This window comes from Clavelina lepadiformis, chromosome 5 (genome assembly GCF_947623445.1).
Source record: "Clavelina lepadiformis chromosome 5, kaClaLepa1.1, whole genome shotgun sequence".
Classification (NCBI taxonomy): domain Eukaryota; kingdom Metazoa; phylum Chordata; class Ascidiacea; order Aplousobranchia; family Clavelinidae; genus Clavelina; species Clavelina lepadiformis.
The window spans coordinates 19,983,483-20,008,417 of record NC_135244.1 but is presented as its reverse complement, the minus strand read 5'-3'; the positions used below and the strand labels follow the sequence as shown (position 1 = coordinate 20,008,417).

The 24,935-nt window shown below is 37.7% G+C and overlaps 2 protein-coding genes across 4 annotated transcripts in view; one reads left to right on the top strand and one right to left on the bottom strand.

Moving 5' to 3' along the window:
• LOC143459401 (UDP-galactose translocator-like) overlaps window positions 1-24,935 on the top strand; it is a 92,615-nt gene that overhangs the window by 27,163 nt on the left and 40,517 nt on the right. The gene's annotated exons all lie outside the window — the stretch shown is intronic.
• Window positions 1,513-24,935, bottom strand: part of LOC143459245 (ubiquitin carboxyl-terminal hydrolase 24-like) — a 29,821-nt gene continuing 6,398 nt past the window's right edge. Inside the window, exons 13-52 of one of the 3 annotated variants that reach the window (XM_076956297.1) lie at window positions 24,345-24,590; window positions 24,143-24,249; window positions 23,873-23,965; window positions 23,615-23,735; window positions 23,184-23,387; window positions 22,382-22,494; window positions 21,630-21,963; window positions 21,221-21,304; window positions 20,920-21,091; window positions 20,706-20,802; window positions 20,439-20,550; window positions 20,003-20,172; window positions 19,575-19,685; window positions 19,290-19,419; window positions 18,999-19,129; window positions 18,562-18,782; window positions 18,277-18,434; window positions 17,938-18,078; window positions 17,538-17,730; window positions 17,119-17,233; window positions 16,730-16,865; window positions 16,376-16,504; window positions 15,883-16,110; window positions 15,621-15,703; window positions 15,238-15,376; window positions 14,551-14,728; window positions 14,064-14,169; window positions 13,832-13,971; window positions 13,340-13,556; window positions 12,836-12,986; window positions 12,169-12,326; window positions 11,674-11,827; window positions 11,119-11,244; window positions 3,896-4,010; window positions 3,671-3,817; window positions 3,388-3,502; window positions 3,192-3,318; window positions 2,765-2,979; window positions 2,220-2,424; window positions 1,513-1,835 (exon numbers count right to left, since the gene is read on the bottom strand). In XM_076956297.1, coding sequence (XP_076812412.1) covers window positions 1,791-1,835; window positions 2,220-2,424; window positions 2,765-2,979; window positions 3,192-3,318; window positions 3,388-3,502; window positions 3,671-3,817; window positions 3,896-4,010; window positions 11,119-11,244; window positions 11,674-11,827; window positions 12,169-12,326; window positions 12,836-12,986; window positions 13,340-13,556; window positions 13,832-13,971; window positions 14,064-14,169; window positions 14,551-14,728; window positions 15,238-15,376; window positions 15,621-15,703; window positions 15,883-16,110; window positions 16,376-16,504; window positions 16,730-16,865; window positions 17,119-17,233; window positions 17,538-17,730; window positions 17,938-18,078; window positions 18,277-18,434; window positions 18,562-18,782; window positions 18,999-19,129; window positions 19,290-19,419; window positions 19,575-19,685; window positions 20,003-20,172; window positions 20,439-20,550; window positions 20,706-20,802; window positions 20,920-21,091; window positions 21,221-21,304; window positions 21,630-21,963; window positions 22,382-22,494; window positions 23,184-23,387; window positions 23,615-23,735; window positions 23,873-23,965; window positions 24,143-24,249; window positions 24,345-24,590 — 5,967 coding nt within the window. In that variant the 3' untranslated portion in view covers window positions 1,513-1,790. Of the gene's footprint in view, window positions 1,836-2,219; window positions 2,425-2,764; window positions 2,980-3,191; window positions 3,319-3,387; window positions 3,503-3,670; window positions 3,818-3,895; window positions 4,011-10,719; window positions 10,968-11,118; window positions 11,245-11,673; window positions 11,828-12,168; window positions 12,327-12,835; window positions 12,987-13,339; window positions 13,557-13,831; window positions 13,972-14,063; window positions 14,170-14,550; window positions 14,729-15,237; window positions 15,377-15,620; window positions 15,704-15,882; window positions 16,111-16,375; window positions 16,505-16,729; window positions 16,866-17,118; window positions 17,234-17,537; window positions 17,731-17,937; window positions 18,079-18,276; window positions 18,435-18,561; window positions 18,783-18,998; window positions 19,130-19,289; window positions 19,420-19,574; window positions 19,686-20,002; window positions 20,173-20,438; window positions 20,551-20,705; window positions 20,803-20,919; window positions 21,092-21,220; window positions 21,305-21,629; window positions 21,964-22,381; window positions 22,495-23,183; window positions 23,388-23,614; window positions 23,736-23,872; window positions 23,966-24,142; window positions 24,250-24,344; window positions 24,591-24,935 lie in introns of those variants that run through there. The other 2 variants (XM_076956298.1, XM_076956299.1) reach the window with 2 other exon arrangements.

The following is a 24,935-nucleotide window of genomic DNA, read 5'->3' as shown; positions in this document are numbered from 1 at the left end:
AAGGTCAAAGAGCATGTTTTGTGATTTGCTCTGTAATATTTCGCAATATTCTTTATTTACAACCAGTTACAAGAAACGCAACAAAAATTTACGAAACAAACAGTGAACTGCACCGAGATCTTTAGAGTGAAAAAGTTACATGATTTCTATGTCTTGTCTTCGATTTGTGAATGCGAACAGAACAGCTGCTACTTTGCACCGCCATTTGGCAATGTAATCGTAAGTAAATGTGGGTGAGTCAATTTAACGTGCTCGATAATAAGTGATGAAAAAAAAAGTTATTTTATAGAATACTTCAAAATTTGTGGTACCTTACGACACGATGGAAAATCACTCCGTGACCCTCAAAGCAACGCCAACAACCGGAGAAAGGTAAAAACTGCAAAACTATAGTGAAATAATGATGATTTAGGTCTACCCGGTAGGCTCGGTGCTGCCGCACGTAAAATTCAAATTTTCTAAAACGAATGACTGATTGTGGAATACAAAACGATGTTTATTTCTACAGGACTTGGATCGATTTTAAAACAAATTCGACTCAAATCATTTACTTCCATATCTCGGTGAGAATAGACAAGCAGCAACTTGTGAGAAATGCATACTTCAATGACAGATGGAACGATAGAGAAGAAAGAAGCTTAAATGGAAACTGTTTTCCGTTCTCAGTTGAACAAAAATTTAAGGCAAAATTTTGAGGTGATTTGCAAAGTCACCAAAATTCATTCACTAATTACGCAAAACGTTTTTAGATGGATATTTCGGTGGACAGCGAGGCATTTCATGTTTACGTCGACGACAAACACATCTTCGACTTCAATCATCGATATCGTCCAATCTCCAATATTAAGTTTCTTGATGTAAATGACAAACTGGATGTGGAAGATGTCAAGTTTCACTAATCAAAAAACCTACATTTCATAGTTTCTTGAAAATCATTTCTAAGATTGATTAGAGCATGGGTTCTTAACCGGTGGGCCACGACTATAAAAAGGTTAAGAGCCTACTTACTGCATTCAACAGAAAAGATTAGGAAAAATCACACCTTAACCTGCTTCATTTCATTTTTATGTTATATGTATTTGTCTACGCCCAGTACGATTTTGCCAAATTTTTTCAGTTTTATATAAGCAAATGTTGTTTTTAAGCATCTGTATAAACCGCTTTCTGGAAAGAGACGTAGACTTGCAACTGAACGAAAGTGAATATAAAAAGTTTGTACTGTAGTTGCCAAAAGCTGTTTTTCGTTGAGCTCCATAAAGTCCAGGGTGTCAGTATGGTGAATATTTGCATCGAAAAGGATTCGCGACGCGATACCTGATCGACCGAGCAAAACGCTGTGCTTGAAATTTTTTGGTGGACCCTTCTTGGGGGACCACCGGCCTAACCATGGCACTTACGTCACAAACAGAAAAAGAGTTGTGACACTTCCTCGGAGCAGATGGTAACAATCAACATCTAACTCACAATTTTATAAATATTGGTTTGATATGAGTAACTTTTGGAGATGACATATCGGCTAAAACTGATTTTTAATTTTTCAAAACGATCAGAAAATATGATAGCATCGCTGCATAAAATCAAACAAACTAGGAACTTTGGCCAAAGGAACGTGGCAGAGTTTGTTGTTATTTTAGAAAAAAGTCAAAATATTTGCTTTGTTAAACTATGACACCTTGTTAGAGTTCATTTGGTGGAAATATCGCAAGAAATGCGACTTGAATTTCTTCGAGCGCAAAATAATAAAAATGGAACTTTAAAACTAAAAAGTATCATAAAATTTTGAGCTGAAGTTAGACGCTTGGTAGATCTTCGTCTTCGATATGATTGGGGTTTGGCTGAAGAAAGAAAAAGAGACGATTTACAATGTAGTTCAAAAGACATTATAAACATAAACTTAGGGACAAATGTATTCTGTGATAAATATTGGTATTCACAACCGTCTACACTCTAAACAAAGGTTGCTTATTGCGACGAAAATACGTTCACAATAAACGTGCGTTGTTTGCTAGTATTTTTGGCTTAATTTATTCTTGGAATAGCATAAATAGAAATATATCGGCTAAAGGACTTCCTACAGATAGAAAGCTGCTTAACAGTGGGATTAAACCGAACGTCGTTAAAGGCTACTTCAGTGCTATAGGTATTCGACTTCCACTCAAGGTTTCCTTCATATCATGACACGGCTTGAGTGCCCTTAGGTATAGCGACTACTTTAATACCTGTGTGGCGGCGAGTAGCGCCGTGGCCTCGTCCAAGGTATGCTGGGCGGACATGGTTCGCTGAAAGTACTTGCTCGTCGTGGAATCATTCGACCGTGTCGATTGTGACGTCCACGAATGTTCGCTCATTTTCTTTTTGAGCCAGGTTACCGAACAGGACCAACTGGACGAGATTTCAAGGAGATATTGTTTGGTCGGTTCACTCCTGCGTCAAATAACAATCTCGTCAAGGCCGTAGCCAGGGAAATATTTTTAGGGAGGCAAATATGTCAAGTACGTCCCCGGTTAAGTATGTTGATGTAGTATGGCACTAACAATGTTTTGTGCTAGAATTTCAGAATATTTTCGGAAACCTCATTTGCCTCAAAGTAGCAACGACTTAGCCAGTGTGTGGTTCCACTTGACATATTTGTACGCTACACTAAATTCTCTGCTAAGTTAACTTGTCAAATTGAAAGTGGCTCCGTTTTCACAACGTAGTCCTAGCGCCCACTGACGGTTATAACATATTGAATGAATAGCATGATTGGCAAAAATCTTCTAACCTAGAAGCAAGTTGCACGAGCGCCTTGACACACTGATAGGACTTGGCCTCGTCTGAGCGTTGGGTTTCTTTTATGACGTCAACAAATCCTTTGGTTGGCCGCTCGAGGGCGTCCTTGAGTCGTGTGCGATGAAGCGAGTCTGGCACGGAAAGCAACTCAACGAGGATGGTGAGCAGAGGTTTCAACTCATTACTTGCCACTGATACAATTTCGTTCTGGAAGATAAATGACAGTAAGCAACTGATGAGAGATCGATTGCTGAATTAATTTAGTGACTCAATCTGTGATGATCAGAAAGAGAGAGAGAAAGAAAGAAAGGGCGTTGGAGAAATACGAGCTCTAGAGAGTACGAAAAAAAAAGAAAACCGACGTCAAAAACTTGTTCCATAACGTGACTAATTACTTCAAAGCGAATGCACAAACTTACCGAAAGCAGCTCGATGACCAGACTCGAAAAATCGGCGTTGTTATGGCAACAGTGTAATATGACGTCATTAACTAAAGCGATAGAAGTGGAAATCTCGCGAGCGGCAAAAAGCAATTCCCGCAGGTACCTGCAAAACAACTCGATTCAACTTCTGCAATATTTTGTATTAAAAATAAAGCGCGTCGTTAAAACCTGCCTCTTGGCAACACTCCCAGAAAGCGCGAGTTCTACGCTGGGTGAAAGGTCAATCTTGTTGTTAATGGTTACAGTGCGTGGTATCGGAGGCGGGTATTCCCCATTTTTGTCTGTAGCTGTATATTGTAAAACAATGGTTTAGTTTTTGGTCAACTTGTCAAAGATCAGTTTCTACAAAGCAGGCAGCATGACAAACTACATTTAACCATTAAGCATTAACAAGCAATTGGTGATACCTCACTAAAAGTATGAAAACATTAAGCAACAAAATGACAAAATGTCACCTGACTGAAATTTGCTTAGATCGGTGTGTAAGATCACGTGAGCGATCGCTGAGTGGAGGGATAGGAACTCACGTGACTGCGCCGAGCTCCATCTCCTGCTTATCGCCTCATCATCTACGTCACCATTGGGGGCATCCCCACTACCGTCTAGAAAACAATATAAACGTGCAGCCAGAAATCGCAGACGACGATGAGAAGAAACCCAGAAACAAGTGTGAGGCTTACCTTGAGGTGGGATACTGTCGGCGAATAAGGATTTGGTGGGAACATCTCCCAATAAAAACTTCATCAAACGAGCAAATCCGTTATGACGTAATAAAGCAGTGCACGCGGCGCCATCCTACAAAAGAAAAGAAATGTAGACAAAACATCCAGGCTACGTAACATGGCAGGACACCATAAATAAACGTCAATGTGTCCCAACTACCCCGGTCAAACCAAATTCGTTTCCAATAGTTCGCCCAACGCGCTAAACTATGTGCGAGCGAGGCAATCGTAGCAACAGCAGCAGCAGCCTTTTATATGCGCGCGAACTTCAACGACGGATTTGACCGGGATGGCGCAAAAAAGTGATTTTGATGCCGCTCAACATTTTTCGACGATCATTCCGTACTGCAATTAGACGTAGCGGCCAACGTGCTTAAAACGAGATTGCCGTTATAAGGTCGTACTAGGAGCACAGCAAGCTTAGGTTTCAATTTACCATTGTCCGGATATAACAAAACTTAGCCTACACGTTCTAGCCATTTCACGACTCATTTTACCTTTTCTAAACCCTGTAAGGGACTTGTTGAGAAACAGCTCTATGTGACGGGAGCTTAATACCAACCGACAAATCCAGTACACAATAAAAGCTTGGTTCAAATCCAGCAATGTCCTGATTGGTGTCATAATACAAGTATTACATCACAGCATTCACATCACAGAATTAACCGCATGGTAAAATATATTACAGCATAAGAAGCATTCCACTGCAACACAACCAAAGCTTCCCATATTTGTAGCCCACTCACTCAGAATTATTTGATCTTTTCTCAAACGTGGGAGTGACTGGTTTGTAATAAAGGTTGGCTTTTATGGCGTCAGAATTCATCAAATAGTTTCTGCGATGTTGTGATGCTCAGTACATTTTTGCCCCAGGGCTGTCGCTTTGGGGTTTGGTGAATGAAATCTTGCATGAAACCTTGCTTTCAAAACCTGAAATTTACTAAAATTTCTTTTTTTGCCGTTTTTCACAAAAAAAGAATTCAAAACACTTATCCTTATAAATAAAATGTTTCAAGGACCCATACTTAGAAAATACTGAAATCTGCAGTTTTTTTTCAAAACCAATTTTCAAATGTTAAAATAGATCACTGCTTTAACAAAGGCCAAAAAAATGCTCAACCACATTCAGCTATTAAAACCTATTTACTAAGCTATTTATTTATTTAATTTTTTTTTTAATTGGCGTAAAATTTCTTCTGATCTATTTGTCCATGTAATGCACAGCGACTATATTATAAAGTATTACAGTCTCAGACAACAATTTTATACAAAATAAACTGACATTATAATGAATATCTTAAAGGAGCTTGATTGCTTGATTTAACGTCAATGTACTGCTGAAACCTCGAAGGATATTTGCCATTTGACTTGCAACAGTTCAGATCTGGGATATTGTGTCAGATAATTCATTAATATACCTGACTTTATGATGGGATTTGCTTTTTTTTTAATTTTAGCTAAAAAGTCTAAAACTTTGTTGTTAGATTTGACTTGTTATTATAAGAAGAAACTTTTTTTCTTTTAAACCATTTTTTCTAGATTGTATTGGTTTGTAAAATTTACAAAATAGAACTTTTGTAATGGAAACAGAATAGTACTTGGTACACTAAACAGCAAAAGACATTATCTTGAGGAAAAAAAAAAAATTGGACATTGTATAACGGCGGTCTGAAATCAAATCAAGTGACATTTAAAAGCAGATAAATCTGGTAATAACCAGAAACACAATTCAATATGTTCTTGGTGAAGTTACCACACTTGATAAGTGTTCAATATCTGGTTGGAGATTTTTCTTCTTTAGGTATTTCCCCATTAAATGTTCAGATTTGATTTTGGGTTCAGAACAATTAGCATATTGGGTTCTGGTTTCACTTTGGTTTCTCAAATATCCACCAAAACCGGTTAAAAGGTTCAGACTCGGTCCAGGTTCGATTTTAATCTAGACGTAGTTGATTGTAACTCTGATGTAATAGATTAGTAATGTATACGTGATGGAATGGCATGCTTCAGTTAATGTAGTCCAGATTTGAAACAATCACTGCATTTAAATTGACTCTTTTCAGAGGAGGTGGTAATATCAAAACAAGGTAGACAAAATTTTGCATACATGGTGACTCACAATCACGTCTTTTTATATAATTCTTAGCATAAGGTGCATGAAGTTTTCTAGGTGCAGGTAGTACTTCAAGCTTCATGAGACTCGGCAAGCCACAGCAAATTTTCAATTAATTTTTATATTTTAAGGTTGGCCCTTACAAGCTCTATAATACAGCCCTTGTACGCAATAAGCATCATAGATGGTGATTACTGATTAGTCTTCAAACTGAATATTTAGGTTTTTAAGATCGCTTTGTCATAAATGAAGCAATTTATCTTTTAAACAAGGTTTGTTAAGGGTCACAACGAAAAAATTCTACTTATGCATTGTACTTTTGACAGCCCTGCAACTTCCAATTTAAGAAGACCAGTGGGTCATGGTTTTGCTTTGTAATATGTCATTAGTTAACTCTTGATGTTTGCTGTATTGAATTTTATGGCATTCAATGTCTTCCAAATTTCTTTCAATAAACCAAAATTACCCTAACAATATTGCATTAAAATTTTAGAAAAAAATACAAAAATAGTAAGTCAGCCGAAACAAGAAGGTTTTAAACTGTTTTGGTGAAAACCAACAAAACAAATCCCATCATACCATTTACAGATATATTATCTGACGTAACAGATCTGTAGCAAACAAAATGGTACTTAAACATAACCTTTGAGGCTCCAATAATCCATTGAGAATAAGCTGAAGAATAAAAATAACTGAGATAAAAACCACGCTCCTTCAAAACATCCAATGATATATTAGATTTGCAAGTTCCAGTTTTGGTTACATTATACTGTAGTACCTAAATGCGAGTTTGCACTTCCTAAACTGCCATCTTATTTTGTAATTTATGAATTGGTTTGGTAAAAGTATTTTTTGTAGATTCTAAATATATGTTTGAGATTTAAAATATGATGGGTTGGTTTACACCGAAAATTTCAATTTCAGAGTAAGAGAGTAATTGTAAGTGTAATTCTTAAACTGAAATAAATTTGTAAAATAACTAGAAATAACTTTGAAAGAAACATTGTAAAAATAACTTTGTAAAGTTATTAACAAATAAAGTAACTTGTTCGTTTGGTAAAAAATATAACAATGCATATTTATTTATTTCCATAGTTCAAAAACCAAGGTTTTAAGCAAGTTTTCATTTGCAAAACAGTGCTGCAAAAGTGACAAAAGTGTTAGCAGCGAGACCTCTGAAACCACCAAATTGATTTTAGATATAAAAAATTTCGACAAGAAATTCTGAGCTGGTTGGCTGGTTATACATAGTGACACTTGGAGTTTGCAAACTTGATGTTCAAATTTTAACCCTACATAATAATCAACGATAACATGTTTATGATGTGGCGATAGCTGCTGCAAAATATTTCCTTTGTTTCCCATCATATGGTCATCATAAAGTGATTCGTTATTGCTAGGACAAGTTAACCTTAACGAGAGTTCACAGTGAACATACCGGATAGTATTTCAACATATTTTGCTGTCAAGTGGTAATTTTTTCGAAAAAACGTATCGCAATGACGTATTATGACGTGGCTGGCGGCGATTCTGACGTCGCAATGTGAAATAAACGTGCGTGACGATTTATGTTCGATTCATGTACGGTCGTAATAGGCAAGCTAATGGGTTTGAGTGACAAATGGCAGATGATGTTTACGTTCAGAACAAAAATACCAGAAATCACAGCACCTTTACCCGCAAAGCTATTGTTTGTTTGGCAAATACCGGACTAGGCTAGAGCAAAAGTATAAAAAAATTAAAAAAATGAATGAAAATATCGGTACCGGACTAGGCTATAGCAAAGAGCCACGACTGAGCTGTAGCCTAGCAATCTACCTTTATCATTTAAAATGCACTAACCGCAAGTAACGCCAAGCCTAACTAACGCAGAACGTCGTAACGTTGAACGCACAGTTAATGGCGAAAATTAAACAATATACTGGTTGTCACACACTTGTATGTCACATTGTGACACTACAAATGCCGCCAACCACGTCATAATTTAAGACTCCTTGCAACGCAGTTTTGGTAATTATTGCTTAACTAGTAGATTAGCTGTTATTGAAAAATGTTCTGTCCGTTAAATCACCTACTGACAAACTTTCGTTGGTTTAATAAGTTAAACATTTTAGCATTTCTCCCTCATTTTCAAGGTGGCGGAGTCGACGCAAAAACAAGGTTTTCATACAAGTGTACGAAAACACGAAGTGAATAAACTGGTGAAAGAGTTTCGAAAACATTCTCAGTGGTAGGACAATTATCGTCTAATATACATTGACGTTCGTTGTTACATACGCGGCAAACATTGTCACGTCACAAATCAAAGTGTCAGACAATAATGGCCTGTCTTAAATCAGTGCTCTACTCCGCAATCGGTGTGTGTGTGTGTGTGTGTATGATAACGCTAGTTGCGCCACAGTGTAATCTGAAAAGTGAACATACTTTCTGATAAAGACTTTTTTAAACTCAGTGTTTCGGTGAGGAATTTCCACTTTTTATTTGCGTCTAGTATTTCATTTATTCTTTTGTTTTTAATTTGTTCGATTAAGGGCTTACGCACACATTAACCTTGCTGTCCAACAATTTCATTGTCGTCGCATCAATGTAATGACTATTGGTTATTGTCAACCGACGTATTGATTTCATAATCTTGGGACATCATCGTGTAAAGATTGTAAAATGAAGGCAGAAAACCTCAAAAAGCCCATTATGGTAAAATTATAGTGTATTCCAAGGTTTCTAAACCGGGGGCCAAGGGCGCGTTTCCTGGGGACTACAAGCAGATGCCGAGCGCTATACTGTGGTAGTAGGGGAAGCCGATGTGAAGCAGGACACAGTCATTCACGTTTTTGTGCTTTCTGTGCAAAATTAGCGGCGCGAAAGCTATTGCGCACGCCGTAGTGAAGTAAAAAGTTTTTGGCAATCAACAATCTACATTTTTTATTGATGAGCAGAGGGCCACGGATTTTGAGGGTCACTGTATAGGGGCCACGAATCATGAAAGGTTGAGAACCACTGACGTATTCTATGCGTTTTTAGTTATACGGCGGGGGGATGAAATATTTCATTATAGGCAAAGAGCAAATGTAGCAAAAAGGTCGGGAAGCACTGCTTTACCTCTTTTGGTGCAAAACAGAGCGATTGATAAGGCGGAAAGCAGTACAACTTTCAATAATAACTTTAGGAAAATTGTTTTTTGCACAATCTGCATTTCCCCTGTGGGCAAAACTTTCTCTTTTACTGGCAGAGTAAGCTGGTAGATGATGTGAACTAGGCCTGCCCAAAATGTTAGCAAGCTAGATAGTAGCATTGTCGCAAGTCGCATTTTCTAACATTGAGCCAAACGCACAGCTATTGTGCTTTTAATTAAAGCTAGTACAAATATTCCATTCAAATAAATCATATATTTTTCTAAGTGTACTTTTAGTTGTGGCGTATCGCCGAAATTTCAGAGCTTAGACGAGTACCACCGGTGAAAATGGGAGATAAGGCGGAGATAATTAAGTATGGATCCAAGTGCTGAATGTTTTGCTGAGTATTGTTTCGTATGAACGGTTATGCATAAATAAACTGCCAGAAACGACTAATTAAGATAAAGCAATATATCAAGTGATTTATATCAGTTGTCTGCGAAATGTATGACGTCAGGACCAGGTAATGACAGTAATCATTAAGGATACGGATATTAGTGCTGGCCTACATCGAACAGTACTGCCACTGTAGGCCAGGCTACAGCTGGGCTGTATGCTGAATTTAGATTAGATTTGACCGAAACCGGCTAGAAAATTGACCACAAGGCATCGAATGAATCATTAGATTAATAGTATTATGCAGACACACATCGGCTATGGTACCGCAGTGGAGGTACAGAAGGGTTTTTCCCTTTTTGTCAGATATCGCGATCACTTCGTTTTTATTTCATTTTCGGTCATGATCAACACCAATGTTGCCATTTGTCATTGTTCTTCCCAGAATATTTGAAAGCACTTAAAACGTGTAGTGGCATTACTTCAGTTCAGATAACAGAATTTGATGATTATTATGTAAACAGGGTTTTAAAAGTCCAAGCTGCCTTTCAAAAATTGAGACAGATGTCCACGACATAACAAGGGAACTTATGATGTCACAACCAGCTGTTGTTTCGAGAGCGATCTCTCACTGCTTTTCTAAGGAATACGCCACTGTGGTACCGGTACCGTTTACATTGGAAAAAAACCTGCTGTTTTTTACTCAAAGATTATGAGGCCATGAATATTTAGGGCGCCATAAACTGAGAATAGGTACACATGAAAAAATTTCACAAATAACCTTATCTCACGAAGCCTTATTTCTCCCACTGATTTGGAGGAATCCTATAGCATTGTTACGTCATCTTTACGAAACGATTTCAACTGTGATGTAAGTACTGCTGGTGTTAATTTAAAGCAGGCTAATATATAAAATAAGGGCTACTGACAGCCACTGTTGCCAAGGAATATGGATTGGAGCCATGGATAAAAATTATTTGAAAAGTGGGTAAAGGTCAGAGAAAGGTCGAGAATCACCGACTTAGAGACAATATCGTGACTTTCACCAGTTCATTCAGTTAATTGTGCTCTTTGATATAAATCTTTCTTTTCTTAGGAAGGGTTAATTTCGAGTTGTATTTCAGTAAGACAAAAACGTATTTTAGATGTTGTATTATTTTCCGATTCTGAAAAATGCTACTCCAAATACACTGTCAGACGACAACACTAACTGCATACACAATACCACGTTCAGCGTCCACCGTCACTCGCATCTAGTGGTATTCGGTTAGTACGATTATTTGCGAGGTATATTGCACGTGAGTGCATGCCTTGTGGCTAAGCGATTAATGAGCTGCATATTCACGGACTGATGGACAGAAGCCATTTGCGTTTCTGCATTAAAAGACGCTGCATAGCATAGCACGATCTGAAAACGACATTCTGGTGTAATTAACAACTTTTTCAATTGTAGTATTAGTAAAAAGCACTACTTTATTAACACTACAATATACAGCAGCTACAACATTACTTTTACTCAACGTCACAATCTCATTCTGACGTCATAAAAGCGCACTTACTGTTGCTGTGAACTCGGCGGAGAGAGTGAAGAACTGGTTGCTCCTCCTCACTCGCTCCGGGACTTCTCTGTCGAGGAGAGACAAGAGGGATGAGATCATCGGATCCAGGACACCGGCCCGCTGCTCCTGGAGGAAAATAAACAGGATCGTCATATTCTGGAGTGTGGGTTTGTCTTTTACTGGCTGGTGTTTAGTATCGTTGTGAGGTAAGATTATTAAGCCATTGATTTGTAGATACTGTGAAACATCCCCCATGCATGTCTAATATTAACACCGACCCGAGCACGAAAAGCGAAATTTACGCTTTCCGGGGAAATCACTATGAAACTGTAACGCAATTACCACTAGTCACTGTTTGAGTGGACAGTGAAACCTGTATTTTTGGTAGGTTTAGGCAGGTCGCAACACCGGTTATGAGGTGATTTCAGCAACCGCAACGATAACGCATGGGAAAAATCTTAAGTCGAACCCATCCGGAGACAAGCAGGACCAGCTTTCCAACATCACACCGGCAATAACAAAGGTGTGGTGAATAGTTTGTTGCATCACAATTACCTTTGTGATGGAGGGGGTGACCATGCACCGAAGAGCTTTCCCGAGCATTTTCGTGAAGCAATTTCGGACCAGTTCGTTCGGGCACTCCAGTAAGAACGAGACTACGTTTGCCATTCCGGTGGGGGATTGCAACCGAGAGATGAACCAGACGCACCTGCGTAATAACACAATGATTTAAGCTTTTAAGGTGGACTGCTACACGCTGGTGTTTTTGTTAATCTAAAAAAATGAAAAATAATCCAAAACAGTGCAATGTTTTGAAAAGTTTCCAGACCATCAAGGAGACACCGTTTCAAGCAAACAATCAATCAACACAATAACTCAAAGTTTAACGCAATGTAAGGTTGGTATTGGATGTAAATCGTGACTCGTGGAGCCACGTCGCTAAAGTAACCACCACATAAATGAAAGATGACCGGCGCGATCGACAAAGGCAATCGCTCAGTGGTCAGTATCGTCCATCCTTGGCACCAAGAAAGCGCCATGGCTACTCACGCGGGTGAACTGACGGCAAACAGCGCCACGACGATAGCTTGCCACTCATCACATTCCGTCAGCATCGAACGTTTTGTGCGGAAGTAAGTTCGGAAAAGGAACATCGTCGCCAATTGAAGTGACGTGACAGCGATCGCGGGGTAACTTCCGGCACAGTGCTGCGATTGTGAGGTAATAAATGGCTTTAAAACTTTGAATAAATTTTTATCACAAAGATTTGCTTATGCAATTTACTAAGAGTAGCACCGTTACAGTCTGTCTATATATTCAGTTAAAGTGACGCTGTTAGGCAACCTTTTTAATTGCTACTGAAACTAATACTACGGTTGCACCGATTAATTGGCCATTGACAAAATTTTCACAAAATGTAGATTCTTACAACAAACTGCAAACAAGCGAGGTATGAAGTTACACAACATGCTTTCGAGTAAAATCTATCCATTATGATTTCAAATGCTCTCATTCAACCATCTTGTTTATACTCGGCGCTACATAAATACATTTACCAGATATCTCACAGTATTCTATAACAATCATAAAAGCACTTTTCTATCAAGTCATTGCGGTTGGAACAATAAACAACAGCCAATTAATCAGTATCAGTCAACTTTCTTATCAATGCATCCATATCTGACAAGTAATTATCAAAAGTGTCATATTAACTCACTAGGTTGACTCTGACAAGACTCTTTATGAAATTGAAGTAAGATCTGGAATAGATGCCTCTATTCCTCATGAACTGAAGATTTTCTTCTCCCACAAGCTGCATGATGGACGCAGGGATCTGGGAAGTGAATATGCCGTGTTGCTCTCCTTTCCTGTGACAACATTATGACGTCACCGAATGGCTGAATTAATTAGGGTGACGTGGTCAACTTGTTTTTTTGCAGGTAATTTTTGGAAAATATGAAACTAAAGTTTTTTGACTTTATATCCATGCTCATCTATTATTTACAGTTAGAATTAAAGTTAACGCTCTAACTTTAACAGTTAAAATTTAAAGTCATTGAAATAACACTGAAGTTATTATAATGACACTAATACGAAATTACTCATATGTATATTGTACACGATACAGTAAATGAATGCTACCACATATACAGTACGCAGATATATCAAAGGAAAGTTACTCTAAATTCTCAAAAAAACTAAGTTTTTCAACAAAGAATACCTGATCAGGTTGGTGAGCTGAGAGAGTCTGATGTCGTTTGCATGTCGGGGGCTGTTGGGAGGAGATATCTCCGGGGAAGAAAATCCAGAATTGATGATTTGGGTTTGCTTCATGAACGAAACACGACCCTTTCTGTTGGGCTGGATTTCTGGGACTTTCTCGTAGAACAAAAGATAAGCGTTCCAATACCTCAGCCTCTCTTCGTCATAAGGGATGCCTGCAATTAGTTCGTTGTTATTTATTTCAAAAATGGTAAAAAAATATGTAAAAAAAACATTTAAAATTTTAAATGAAATAAAACACCTGATAAGTCATCGTTATACGAAACAAATTTCATCATCGTCATTGTGACAAAAAAGTAAACAAAAACTTCCACAAAAAATGAAAACATCACTTCGCATCGATTGTGTCTTCAAACGCAATCACATTTAGCGGCATATTTAAAACCAATAATCCGCTTTAAAGGATGACGCGCTTTGCACGTTCCTCTACCTCTTTCATAAACTTTGCTCGTGAATGTCCCGCCAAAACATTCTTCCTCCAAGGATTGCTCGGTCATCTCAAATTCCTCCACATTGGTGTCATTAAACTTGAACCACCTCCCGTGATGTGGATTGCTGGTCGGGTTACCCCTAATGCCGAGTTCAAGTGAAATCGGTTAAGGTGGAAGTTCACATGCGATACTGTCGAACGGCCCATGTACAGTATGGGTAGTCACGTTTACCTCCTGTCCTTGATTAACGAGTAGTAATGACCAGCCTGTGCCTGCCCGCTATGGATCACGATTCCAACCAGCCTGTAGAGCTGTTGTTCACTGGTCCTATGCCGTGCTGTTTAGAAGATATAGAAAAATAACACAATAAATAACATGATTTGTCTTACAATTGGGTGTGTGATAATAGATGTTGATAAGTTTGACAATAACGTTGAGGCTATGGGCATTTCCGCGAAACACGACAGACTTGGTGGCACCTCTTAAAGCACATTCTATATTAGCAGAAGCTATCATCAGCTACAGTCCACTTCATCAGCTGTGCAGGGTTATACTGTTTATTATAGGCCTCCTGTACTCTTAACACACACGTGACAAAATCGACGTGACAAATCGACTTCCACTTAAAATCGAATTAACAATCAAAAATGAAATCTTGTCTAATATAAGTAACATGAAGGTAAAACAACCACAAAAAACAAAACCATGAGGATCTTACTTCTATGAGCGGGAGAAGCATCGTACAGGTACGGTTGCATGTCCACTTCATGAGGAAAGCGGAAGTAGTGGTCGAACTTCAACGAGCGGCCTGCCTCCCAGTCGTATCCGAATCTCTTCAGCTGGATGGTGAGTACTGGAGGAAGAGTCTTAATGCAAGTCCTCTTCAAAACTGTTCGCTGGAAACATTTGAGAACATGAGACGCTTTGTTAGTGAGACTGTGCACCCACTGGCCACAGCACAATAACCTAGCAGTTGAGTTCTAAGTTAATAAATGTTAAAATTAATGGCTGGGGATTGTGAACATGTTATTATGCAGTTCTGCACTTTTTTACTTGTATACCTTTTTATATTAACATAACTTGATCAGTACACTTCGAAACATAGTATTAAATTGCTACTATCTTGAGTAGGAAATTTACTCTGACAAACTTAACGTGCAAGCCATGTTCGTCAAAAAACTTGAGGTTCAACAATTGATTTAAGAGAAAACCTTTTCATTCAAGGAGTAAAAGATAATGGCCCAGTATGTAAGTGTCATAAATAAGGTTATCAGCTTATCAGCTTGTTATCAGCTTATCAGCTACAGCAATTATGCTTTGTAACAACCAAATCCAATGACTAATTAAAATGATACCATACAACCTACATAACAATCTCATTTACCATAAAAGCAACACTGAGTACCTTTTCGTTACATTTCTCACACAGGTAAGCGTTATCACCCTCCAACTTTTCACCGGCAACAAACTGGCGAAGAGAATCTTCCAAACTGCCAGATTTGACGGGAAGATTCAGAGCAAAATATGGTTCTTCTCGTTCGTATCTGGTTAAGATCATGAAAAAAATGAATTATCGTGACAGTTTTCTTGAATGTGCTGCACAAACACAAGAAATGCTACCTTCGAAATGCTTTGTAAATAAAACTTTTAAAACATCAAATAAAAAAAAGTGAAAAAAACTTTATAAATACTCACATAAAACCCAATAGTCTGAAGGTTTTTAAAAGAAGCATAAAAGCCTTTAAATTGCACAACGTTTCTGACATAATAGCACAATCAAAGCCATACCTATGCGGACAGCCTTCACAAATTTTCTGATCTGAGAACAAGCCACGAAAGACTTCTCCGAAAATTCCTCTGTGTTCTTTTGACTGTGACATAAACAATAAGCTTTGAAAGAAACACACTAATAGGCCTATTGCTTACATGGCTTTGTCACGTAAATATAAATGACAGAATTTCACGTGGTGGAGCATATAAAGTGGACACTGAAGAAAAGTTGATAAGTGTGCTCTAGCTACGAGAACAAATGTGATCGGTTCCAGCTTACTTTCAAATATTCATCAATCTGATCGGTCAAGTTTGTGAGAAATTCGAAAGCATCTTGTTGCTCGCGAATATTTACTCCCTTGCCCCACAGTTTAAATGTTTTCCAGAATGTGGTGGGTTCGTGATATTGCAACCTCGAGTGATGTAGATGAGCGAAGACTTTCTGCAATTGATAAAATATTGTTTCTTCCTGTGCAGTTTCACTCTCAATGTCGGTGGAAAGGACCGCCTGTTAATAAAAAAGATTTTTATTTATGTCGACAAACCGTATCGGACATTAAAATTTTAACTGCCTATGAAGTTTAGTATTATTGTAGTTTATTTACTATTCAGTTACAAATTATTTCTATACCACAGCTAGGTGATGATTATCACATCATAATGATTATCACAATCGCATTTCTACAAAAATAAAACCATATTACTATTTAAAAATATGAGAATTATCCATATACCGGGGTCTTCAAAGCCGTTATTTGGTGAAAAATACAAACCTGGGTAATATCAGAAATCATGAAGAATTGCTGGAGGACACTGTTCATGTAGCAGGTGGCCCCACCATTCTTGAGGCCGACAAACCCATGCTCTGGTCGTTCAACGACAAGCGGGGCAAAATCAAACTCCTAGATTTGAAATCAAACGAATTAATAGTTGTACCCATTCAACAAAAGAACCCGTAAATATGTCTCAAATTCTTCAACCTATAGAAATTCCTAGCTGCAATAAGCCTAAGAGTAAATACAGCTGGAGAATCACGTTTGTTTTTGTGTGGGGACACTTGTCATGATAGAAGATTTAAGACTCATTTTAGCCTGGAAACAGAGTTAGTGGAATAGTTGAAGAGTTACTTTTGCTCGAGATTGATCGTGGTAGTGGTGCATCGAGATTAGCTGGGTTGAAACCTGACTGAGATTCTCTGTGCATTCCTTGCACAGCTCAATGAGAACTTCGAAAGCAGCTCGTCGTGAATCTTCTGAACTGCACCTTCGAAAAACAAAGCGATTGCACGATGAAACACTCCTGACATGATCGATCATAACATGAGTGAATAGTATATGGTAATAAGCTGGCGAGGGATGAAACCTTTAAGAGTGTTTCACTTTTACGATAATGAAACGATTGCAGAATAAAAAAAATCCTGATGTGATGACATGAACGTGTAACATATCATAACAAGTCTGTGTGAAAATCTTTAGCAATATTTAAAGAGATAGGCAAGAACTAATTATCATCTTACTTGGGTTGAAAGTTAGCGATAGATTGCTGGCTGTGAGATTGGACAGCACCATCCAGTATCAGCTTGGAGGCCGGGAAGAGGAACTCCGAAAGCAATCGGCCAATTAGTTGCAATCCTGGGATGAGTTCAGCAATTAAAAATAGAAAATAATTTCTTGCCAATTCACTTTAAATACTACAAAATAAATTAGAGAGTTATAAAATTTACAAATAATTAATTCAATTTCGTTACAATTACATCCTTAAAAATCAAATAGAAACGAGGCAGTTGTAACGCACATAATCGCACAATGGCTTCATAGTGGTAGGTGCAAGAAATAGCGTAAGAAGGCAACACACGATACATCACAACAGTTATTGCAAAAGATATTAAACTATTATCATTCAATTTGCACAAGTTCAAAATTCTGTTCGACGCACCTATTTCTTTTTTGTTGACCTTTGGAGATGAGACAAGAATCTTGATGAGTTGTAGATGACCTGTCAGAAGACGGTTGTCAAGGGAACGAGCAGCAGATGACTCAGCATAATGCGTGGATGTGGGAATTTCAAAATCGCTCAGCCATGACAGTTCATCGTTGAGACTTTGCACTTCATCTACTCCGCAGTGTTTCTAGATGAGGAAACGAGAGTAAGTTATAGAATTACGACGTCATTGCATAACTAGCACCTCCAAAACGTTAACTCAACATTTTTCTAAGATGCTATTAATACCACATTGATAAAATAATCCCGCTGCATTACCTATCCAAAAAGGTTAATCAGCAAAAATGCACACTCCTTGTACTGGAGTGTGCATTGCTATGGCAAACAAGTATACCTGTTGATTTTCTCTGATCACATCTTTGAGTAATTTGCACCGGAGCGTAAAATATTGGAGACAGTTACGGACCAAGGACTGAGCTTTCGACCTTAACAATGTTGTCTGATGCCAAAAGGGAACTCGAGCTTTGACCAAAATCTGTCAAGAACAAAATATTGGTTTCGTGTAAAAATTTGTTTGGCTCAAAAAACAGGTTATTGTTACAACTTTTTGCATCTTTTTTGCATCAACTAAGCACATTAACTTTAGTTTTATGGATTTTTCACTGGTCTCTGATTAACTGAGTCGAACATATTTAATTTCATCGAATCATTTCATACTAAAAAGATAATTTACCTGCAGTAGTTGTTGTCTTGGTGACTTGCTCATGGCAGATGAAATGTTGGATAATCCATAAAATTGTTCAACGGCACAGTCCCGCAAGTCAATATCACTGGGGCGTGTTAAAATATCGATGATGAATTCTCCAATACAAGACAATTCGAAGAAACACTCTAAGAAAATTGACGAAAAAATTTAACAGCCAGCAATATTAAACGATCAGTCAAAATTTTCATACTAACAATGGCTGTAAATTACAGGATTTCAAAGTATTAGCGATACAATTTATGAATAACCCACCTAGATGAGATGGACGGAGTTTGAGGCACAATACCAAAAGCTCCAAAGTCTGTCGGGCAATCAGCAGATCTGCGTTTTGATTAGTAAATGTATCCTGGTTTACAACATACGACGGCTCCATCATTTCAACGCTGCCAGTACTAGACATGCTGCTGGTGCTGGCGTGCCGAAAAGGACTCATAGCAGTTGATGTCACTGATTCCCGACTGCAGCGTCGGCCTCTGGCAAGATTGGAGAAAAACATTAGGTTAATTTCATCTTGGGCTTACATAGTAACATACACGATCAAGGTTAGTTGAGCCACACACAAAGCTTTAAAGGAAAATCCAGCTACTAGAATTGACGACATAAAAACTTTGACAACATGGACCAGAATTCGGTTTTTGTGTGGTTAATGGTGAAGGTTTCTTCACTTGCTGCTCAAAATTTAAACCCACTTAAGAAATGCTGTCCCTTCCACGGTGAGATCCTGGTTGGATGTGATTTGGTCCAGTTTGCCAGCTGACGCAAACCATGCCACACGCACCAGCGTGAAGATAAGCGAAGTGAAATCGTCACTGTTCATTACCTACGCATAAACTGTTATCAAAACAATATGATGTCTTTAGCGGCGTTTGTCTGTAAGTACCGTCATCAACATTTAATGAAAATGGATGCGCATTATTATGTTTGTGTTTCAATGTTCGATTTCAGTAAACTTGAATCGATGCCTAGACAAGCAATAATACCTGGACAGCGGACCTCGCAGCATGAGGAAGTTCGCATGAGATCACAACCGGACTGCCGGAGATACTTTTGCGATTTCGCTTCGTAGGAGTCGCCGATGCGTCGAATGAACCAACACGAAATGGATCGCCACTTGAGATGTACAAGAAAATGTGATGTTACAAATACTGCAGACTAGAAATGTATTACTATGGATCACTATGTGAATGGTTTCACTTATTACTTGAAATTTAAGATACTGAAATGGCAAGATTGGATATAATGTTGACACTATACGTCCTAGTTACCGTTTCATTGGTGATACTGCTGCTTCAGAACCTACGCTGAAGCGGTTGTTGCTATAGTTACTGTCGTGCTGTGAAATATTCTCAGAAGATGATGCAACACAAAGAAGAAATCTAGGACACAACAATAACTGAAATGTCACCAATCTGTACAGAAAAACTAAACTGAAATCAAATAATTATCAATACTAAATAAAATAATAAAATGATAATAATAACAAAATTGGTAAAAAAATAATAGTCAAATGAAATATTAAATAAAAAATTTAGTAAAAATATTCGTGACGACAACAGCTCTATAAAATACAACATTAGCATCTGGGATAAACTCTTTGTCAACTCGGAATCAACCAACAGCCTAAGAAAATCCTTGTTAGTTATTATTATAACTAATATTACATATTTCTTCTGACTATATTTGTCAATTTTACCTTGCAATGCTAAGTACAATAGCATAACAACCAGTCCTCGTGTTTGCGTCACCAATCTGCTCAATGGATTCGCTCACGATCTCGTGCTGCAGAATGTTGAGCACAGTTTGCAGTCCTCCATTCTGCATGAACATCCTCATAAAAGAGTCCGAGTCCTCCATGGATGCTTGCTGCAGAAAAGAAATGACGCATGTGACAAGATAATTTTTGTTAATTGTGGTTAATTGCGCTTCCTATTAGACTGTTATTAGTTAGTAAATGATGTGAGACTATTGACTTAATTTTAGTATGCTTTGAAAAATCCTCCTCACTTCCAGCTTGAAATATTAAATGAAGTGTATAGCTACGGTACCAGAGGCTTTCCTAATACAACCAGTGAAAATATCTTGTGGGTTAGCAAAGTAATGGACTAATTTCCCTTAAATATACTGCATACTTGTTGTTCATTGGATACCGGCATCAAAAGGCCACTGAGGACTTCGAGGTTGTAACGAAGTCGAAACAAGTTCATCCCAGGAGATGACACACGAAAAATAGTTTCAAACGATCTACAAACATATTTTTCAGCTTATAGAAGATGGAAAACGTTCATTTGTTTTTTTTATATGGTTTATATTCTTTGAAAGGTCCATCTAAAATCGTTACCTCTGCTTTCTGGGGAAATATGCAATACCGGACATGCCAAAGCTTTAAGGAAATCTACCTTTCTTTTCTCTTGTTTCCTCCATTGATCGGCACACCATCCATCCTCTCTGATCTTGGTGACGAAGAAGAATCATCCTCCACAGTGGCATTCGCTCCTGTTTGACATTAAGTTGGATAAACATTGACGTGTGAGCGTGTTGGTAATTGCTAATTGCAGTGCGTTTAGATTTTATTTATTATTTTCAATCCATAATTAGCATTTTTTAATTCACCTATATCGGTGCACTCTATGCTTCTACGAATTCGAGGGTCTGTCGGCAGAAGTAGGAGCAATTTTCGGACGTAATTTGTGATTTGTGGCTGGTCCAAATCAGTCAGTTGAAACAAGACATCATAGACCCTGTTCCCAAGGTTGGACAGTACAACCGATGGAAGTTTCTGCTCCTAAAAAATTGATTCTTCATGATTACAATAAAAACACTGTAAATATACAAGATAACTTAAATAAATGAATAAGTGGAGGCGCCTATCTCAATGCCTAGGGTCATGGTAATTCACTCTGCATTGCCTTACCATTTCCATAAGGGCGTTTTTTGAAGGTGGGTCTTCGTCAATCTGCATCGCAGACACTGTTGATATTGTCTTCACATAGACAAGCTGTAAACACATGGGAAGTAAAGTCTAAATTTAATGAACAAAATATACATTAAAACATTAAACATTTTCAGAACCAATTTGGTTAACACTTTGGGACAAATAAATTACTGTAACAAGTATTAAACTTGTTGGAATTTAATTGGCAGTAAGCCTGACTATAACTATGTTGCATTAAACATGTTGCAATAATAGTAAATGATAAATACATTGTACCATTATTTATAATTCTGGTTCCAATGTCACATCATGCTGAGTGAAATATTACATTGTGAAAGTTTAAATACAATATAACATGAATTTCAAGGATGTCCTTAACAGAATTTACTTGATTTTCACTGAAGCCACATTCGTGAAGCAGAAGTCGGTCGTTTGCGAAGGGAATTACACGCTCGTTGATGATGATTTGAACGTGATCAGTCGAGGCGTCGATTTCCTCAGCGATTCGATGACGTAGACTTCTCACAGTGTCATTGCCATGGGTACAGATTTTAAACTCTTGCAGGTTCGACTCGTAGTTCACTTTGAGAATAATCAGCATCCCGCGAAAAAACTCGCCATGAGGTAGGATAAAGCGGGTGTCAGTGTGGGAGTACTCAATATCCGAAATGTACTGATGGACAATTTTAAGCAGCCGTTCAATGGTGAGGTATTTGTTAACTCTGTAAATTGATAAATTAAATTCATGACGTTAAACTTGTAAGGTTTGACATAATTAGTATTAATCGAAAACAAAATACACTCTTATGACAAAACCAGAACAAAGTTAGTCTATACAAAGTTACAAAAAAGAAACCAACTTAAAGCTTCCCCTAACTTCGATTCACTATAATTTCCCAACAAGTTAAAATATATGAAAAGCTACAGACGTTTTCAATAACTTATACTATGCACAAAGTCAAGCATAAATTTGAGACATTAAAAATGGAAAAAATGAAAAGTTCCATAAAACCCTTCCTGAGACAGCAGAGTTAGGAAAATTTAGTAGCATGCAACACCTACCACAATCACAACAAATAACAGCAATAGACATTGAAATACTAAATAGCAATATTAAGCAAATAATGATTAACAGCTTACTTTCCCGGGCTGGATGCAACTGCTGAGTCTGGTAATATATTAGCAGCAAGAGTCTTGGTTGCAATGTTGACCGCCTTGGCTATGGTGCCAACATTATCACCATTCTGACAAGACTAGAAAAAAATGAAGTATAAAAGTATAAGTTAGCTCGGCAACGGTTAGTTAGCAATCCGCTAAGAAATGACTCTTACAATTGCATAACTGAAGTTATTTGCGGTTAAACAATCACAACTTGTTAACTTGAACTTGAAAGGGGCGATTAACTAATTTGGTGTTGTCCGAAATTAGTAAAAATTTCGGGTAAGGTCCACAGAAACAAAACTGGTTGATAATAATAGAGATCAGCAATTAATCATTTTCACTTTGTGATCTTTTTAACAGGTTTGATTGAAAGTCAAAAAAGGAATTGCTTTTTAAACCTCTTAACAACACGATACACCAACTAACTGATTGAAAACTAAATGTGTCCTTGAAAAATTTAACCACCATGGACCATGGCAATGAGATGACAGAAAATGATTTTGTCGATTAGTTTTGAGATACTGAATAGGTCCTATAACACCCTGGGTATAGCAAACAACTCACTAAAACTAGGAGTTACAGGGCACCAAGTTAGCATTAGTTGGTATGGTATGACAATCTTTGTTATCAGTTGTGTACAGGCATTTTAATAGGCAATTCACCATTATCATTTTGAGTTAAAGAGAAGTTGAACAAACAAGCTTTCATTGTAGCGCCATTATAAATAGCAATCTTATCACACAACACACTAGGTTACAGAAACTATAAATTTCCAGTTTACATTACACACGTTGAGCCTCTTGTAGCATTCATTGAGAAATTTCGAATGCAAAGTAACGACGTCCTTTTTCAGCTTGTAAGAGACGTCGGTGTAGGCGTAGCGAACTAACGAAGAGATTGCTTTGTTGGCAACATCCAAACACCGACACTCCAGGCAAATCCTCCACAAAACATCAATTCCAACAAGTTCAAGTTTATCGACGATCTAAATCACATCGACGTGTGATAAGTAGAGTTGTTTGGTCTATCTTGGTTGATTGCTTCTGCCTCAAGTTTAGTTGGCTTTTCAGTTACTTAATTATGAATTCGATAGCAGCTATGCTAAAGATAAATAACAATTCAGGTGGCACGCTTACGTGAAAGATGTTTGCTAGCAGTACCTAGATGTGACCAACGCTATTTGCAGAGCACACTTCAGACATTTTTACATACCACACTGCCATGAGGTCTCTTTATTTTCTGCTCAAGAACGTTTGCACTTTCCAGGAATGCGATGAAACAATTAAACAAGCATGGACTCATCTGATTAATATCACATCTCAAGAGTCGATCCCTATTAAAGTTACAACAAGTGTTAGTTTGAGTCCCCGGCGCTATGTAAATAGTGACAAATCATCAATGCAGCAACAGTTACTGTTAAGCATTATGTTGTCAACTAATATTGAAAATAATTGTGAAATATAAAAAAACCTGAATATCAATTTCACTGCCTCGTTTTCCAAGTCGCTTAGTATACAAATGAACCAGTCACAGCAGGCTTCTCTATCCTCACAACAAGCCTCTCTAAAAATTATAAAATCTTTGAATTTTTTGTCTCCGTATGACTTTGCAAAAACAGTATTGAAATAGAAAGTGTTTTGTGTCTGATCATAACAAATTAAGAAAAATGTAGAAACCTTGATGAGACATTTGCATTTTGATCACAGTTCTATTTTTTTAGACGGAAATCTGTTAGTTCACCTGTTGGCAATGAGGGTGTCCCATATATCTTTCGCACGATTCCAGGACAAATAAAGATCGCCTTCTTTGAGAAGAAATTTGAGAAGGCTGAGATGATGCCACATATACTGGAAATATATTTCGAGTTTTAGCATAATTCTACAGATAGAATGGTACAAGGTAATTTCACAGGAGTTTTATTGATAGAATTGAATACACTTACATCTGAATGCTTGTATCTGTCTGAAACGAGCATATTAGCGGATAATTCTGTTTCTTGTGTCTTGGCACTCGTTGCTGCCATCTGATGACAACGTGTCAAGCTGGCGGCTACAAGTTTCACAATTTCATTGGTTTTGTTAAGTTCGTGCAGAAATCCACGTTCGGATTTGATTAACTTGTTGTGCGATTTGACGATGGTTTTGGAGATTTCACACAATTGTTTCAATGAAGGAACTATCCACTGATCCTACCAAAGTAAAATAGAAAACTCTTATGAGTTGCTAAATTAGGAAATAATGCATCAACTGTGTTTCTTTTTCTATTAGTCTGATAAGTCATGCCAGTTCGAACACGGAGGTAATGTGATGTCTCAGTTTTGACATATGTATTACTTAATCAGATCCCAGATAATCAGACTAAAATTCAATAAACGCTTGTTGCTGTTTGCAGAGCAACATTCTATACTTTTTCAGTAAGCACAAGATTTTTCAAGCGGCCCTTGCCAATTGAACAAGACAGAAAAATACTTTAAATATTTTCAATAAGCTTCATTAGCCGACTTTTTCCTATAGTTTGCTGCCATTTGAAGCAT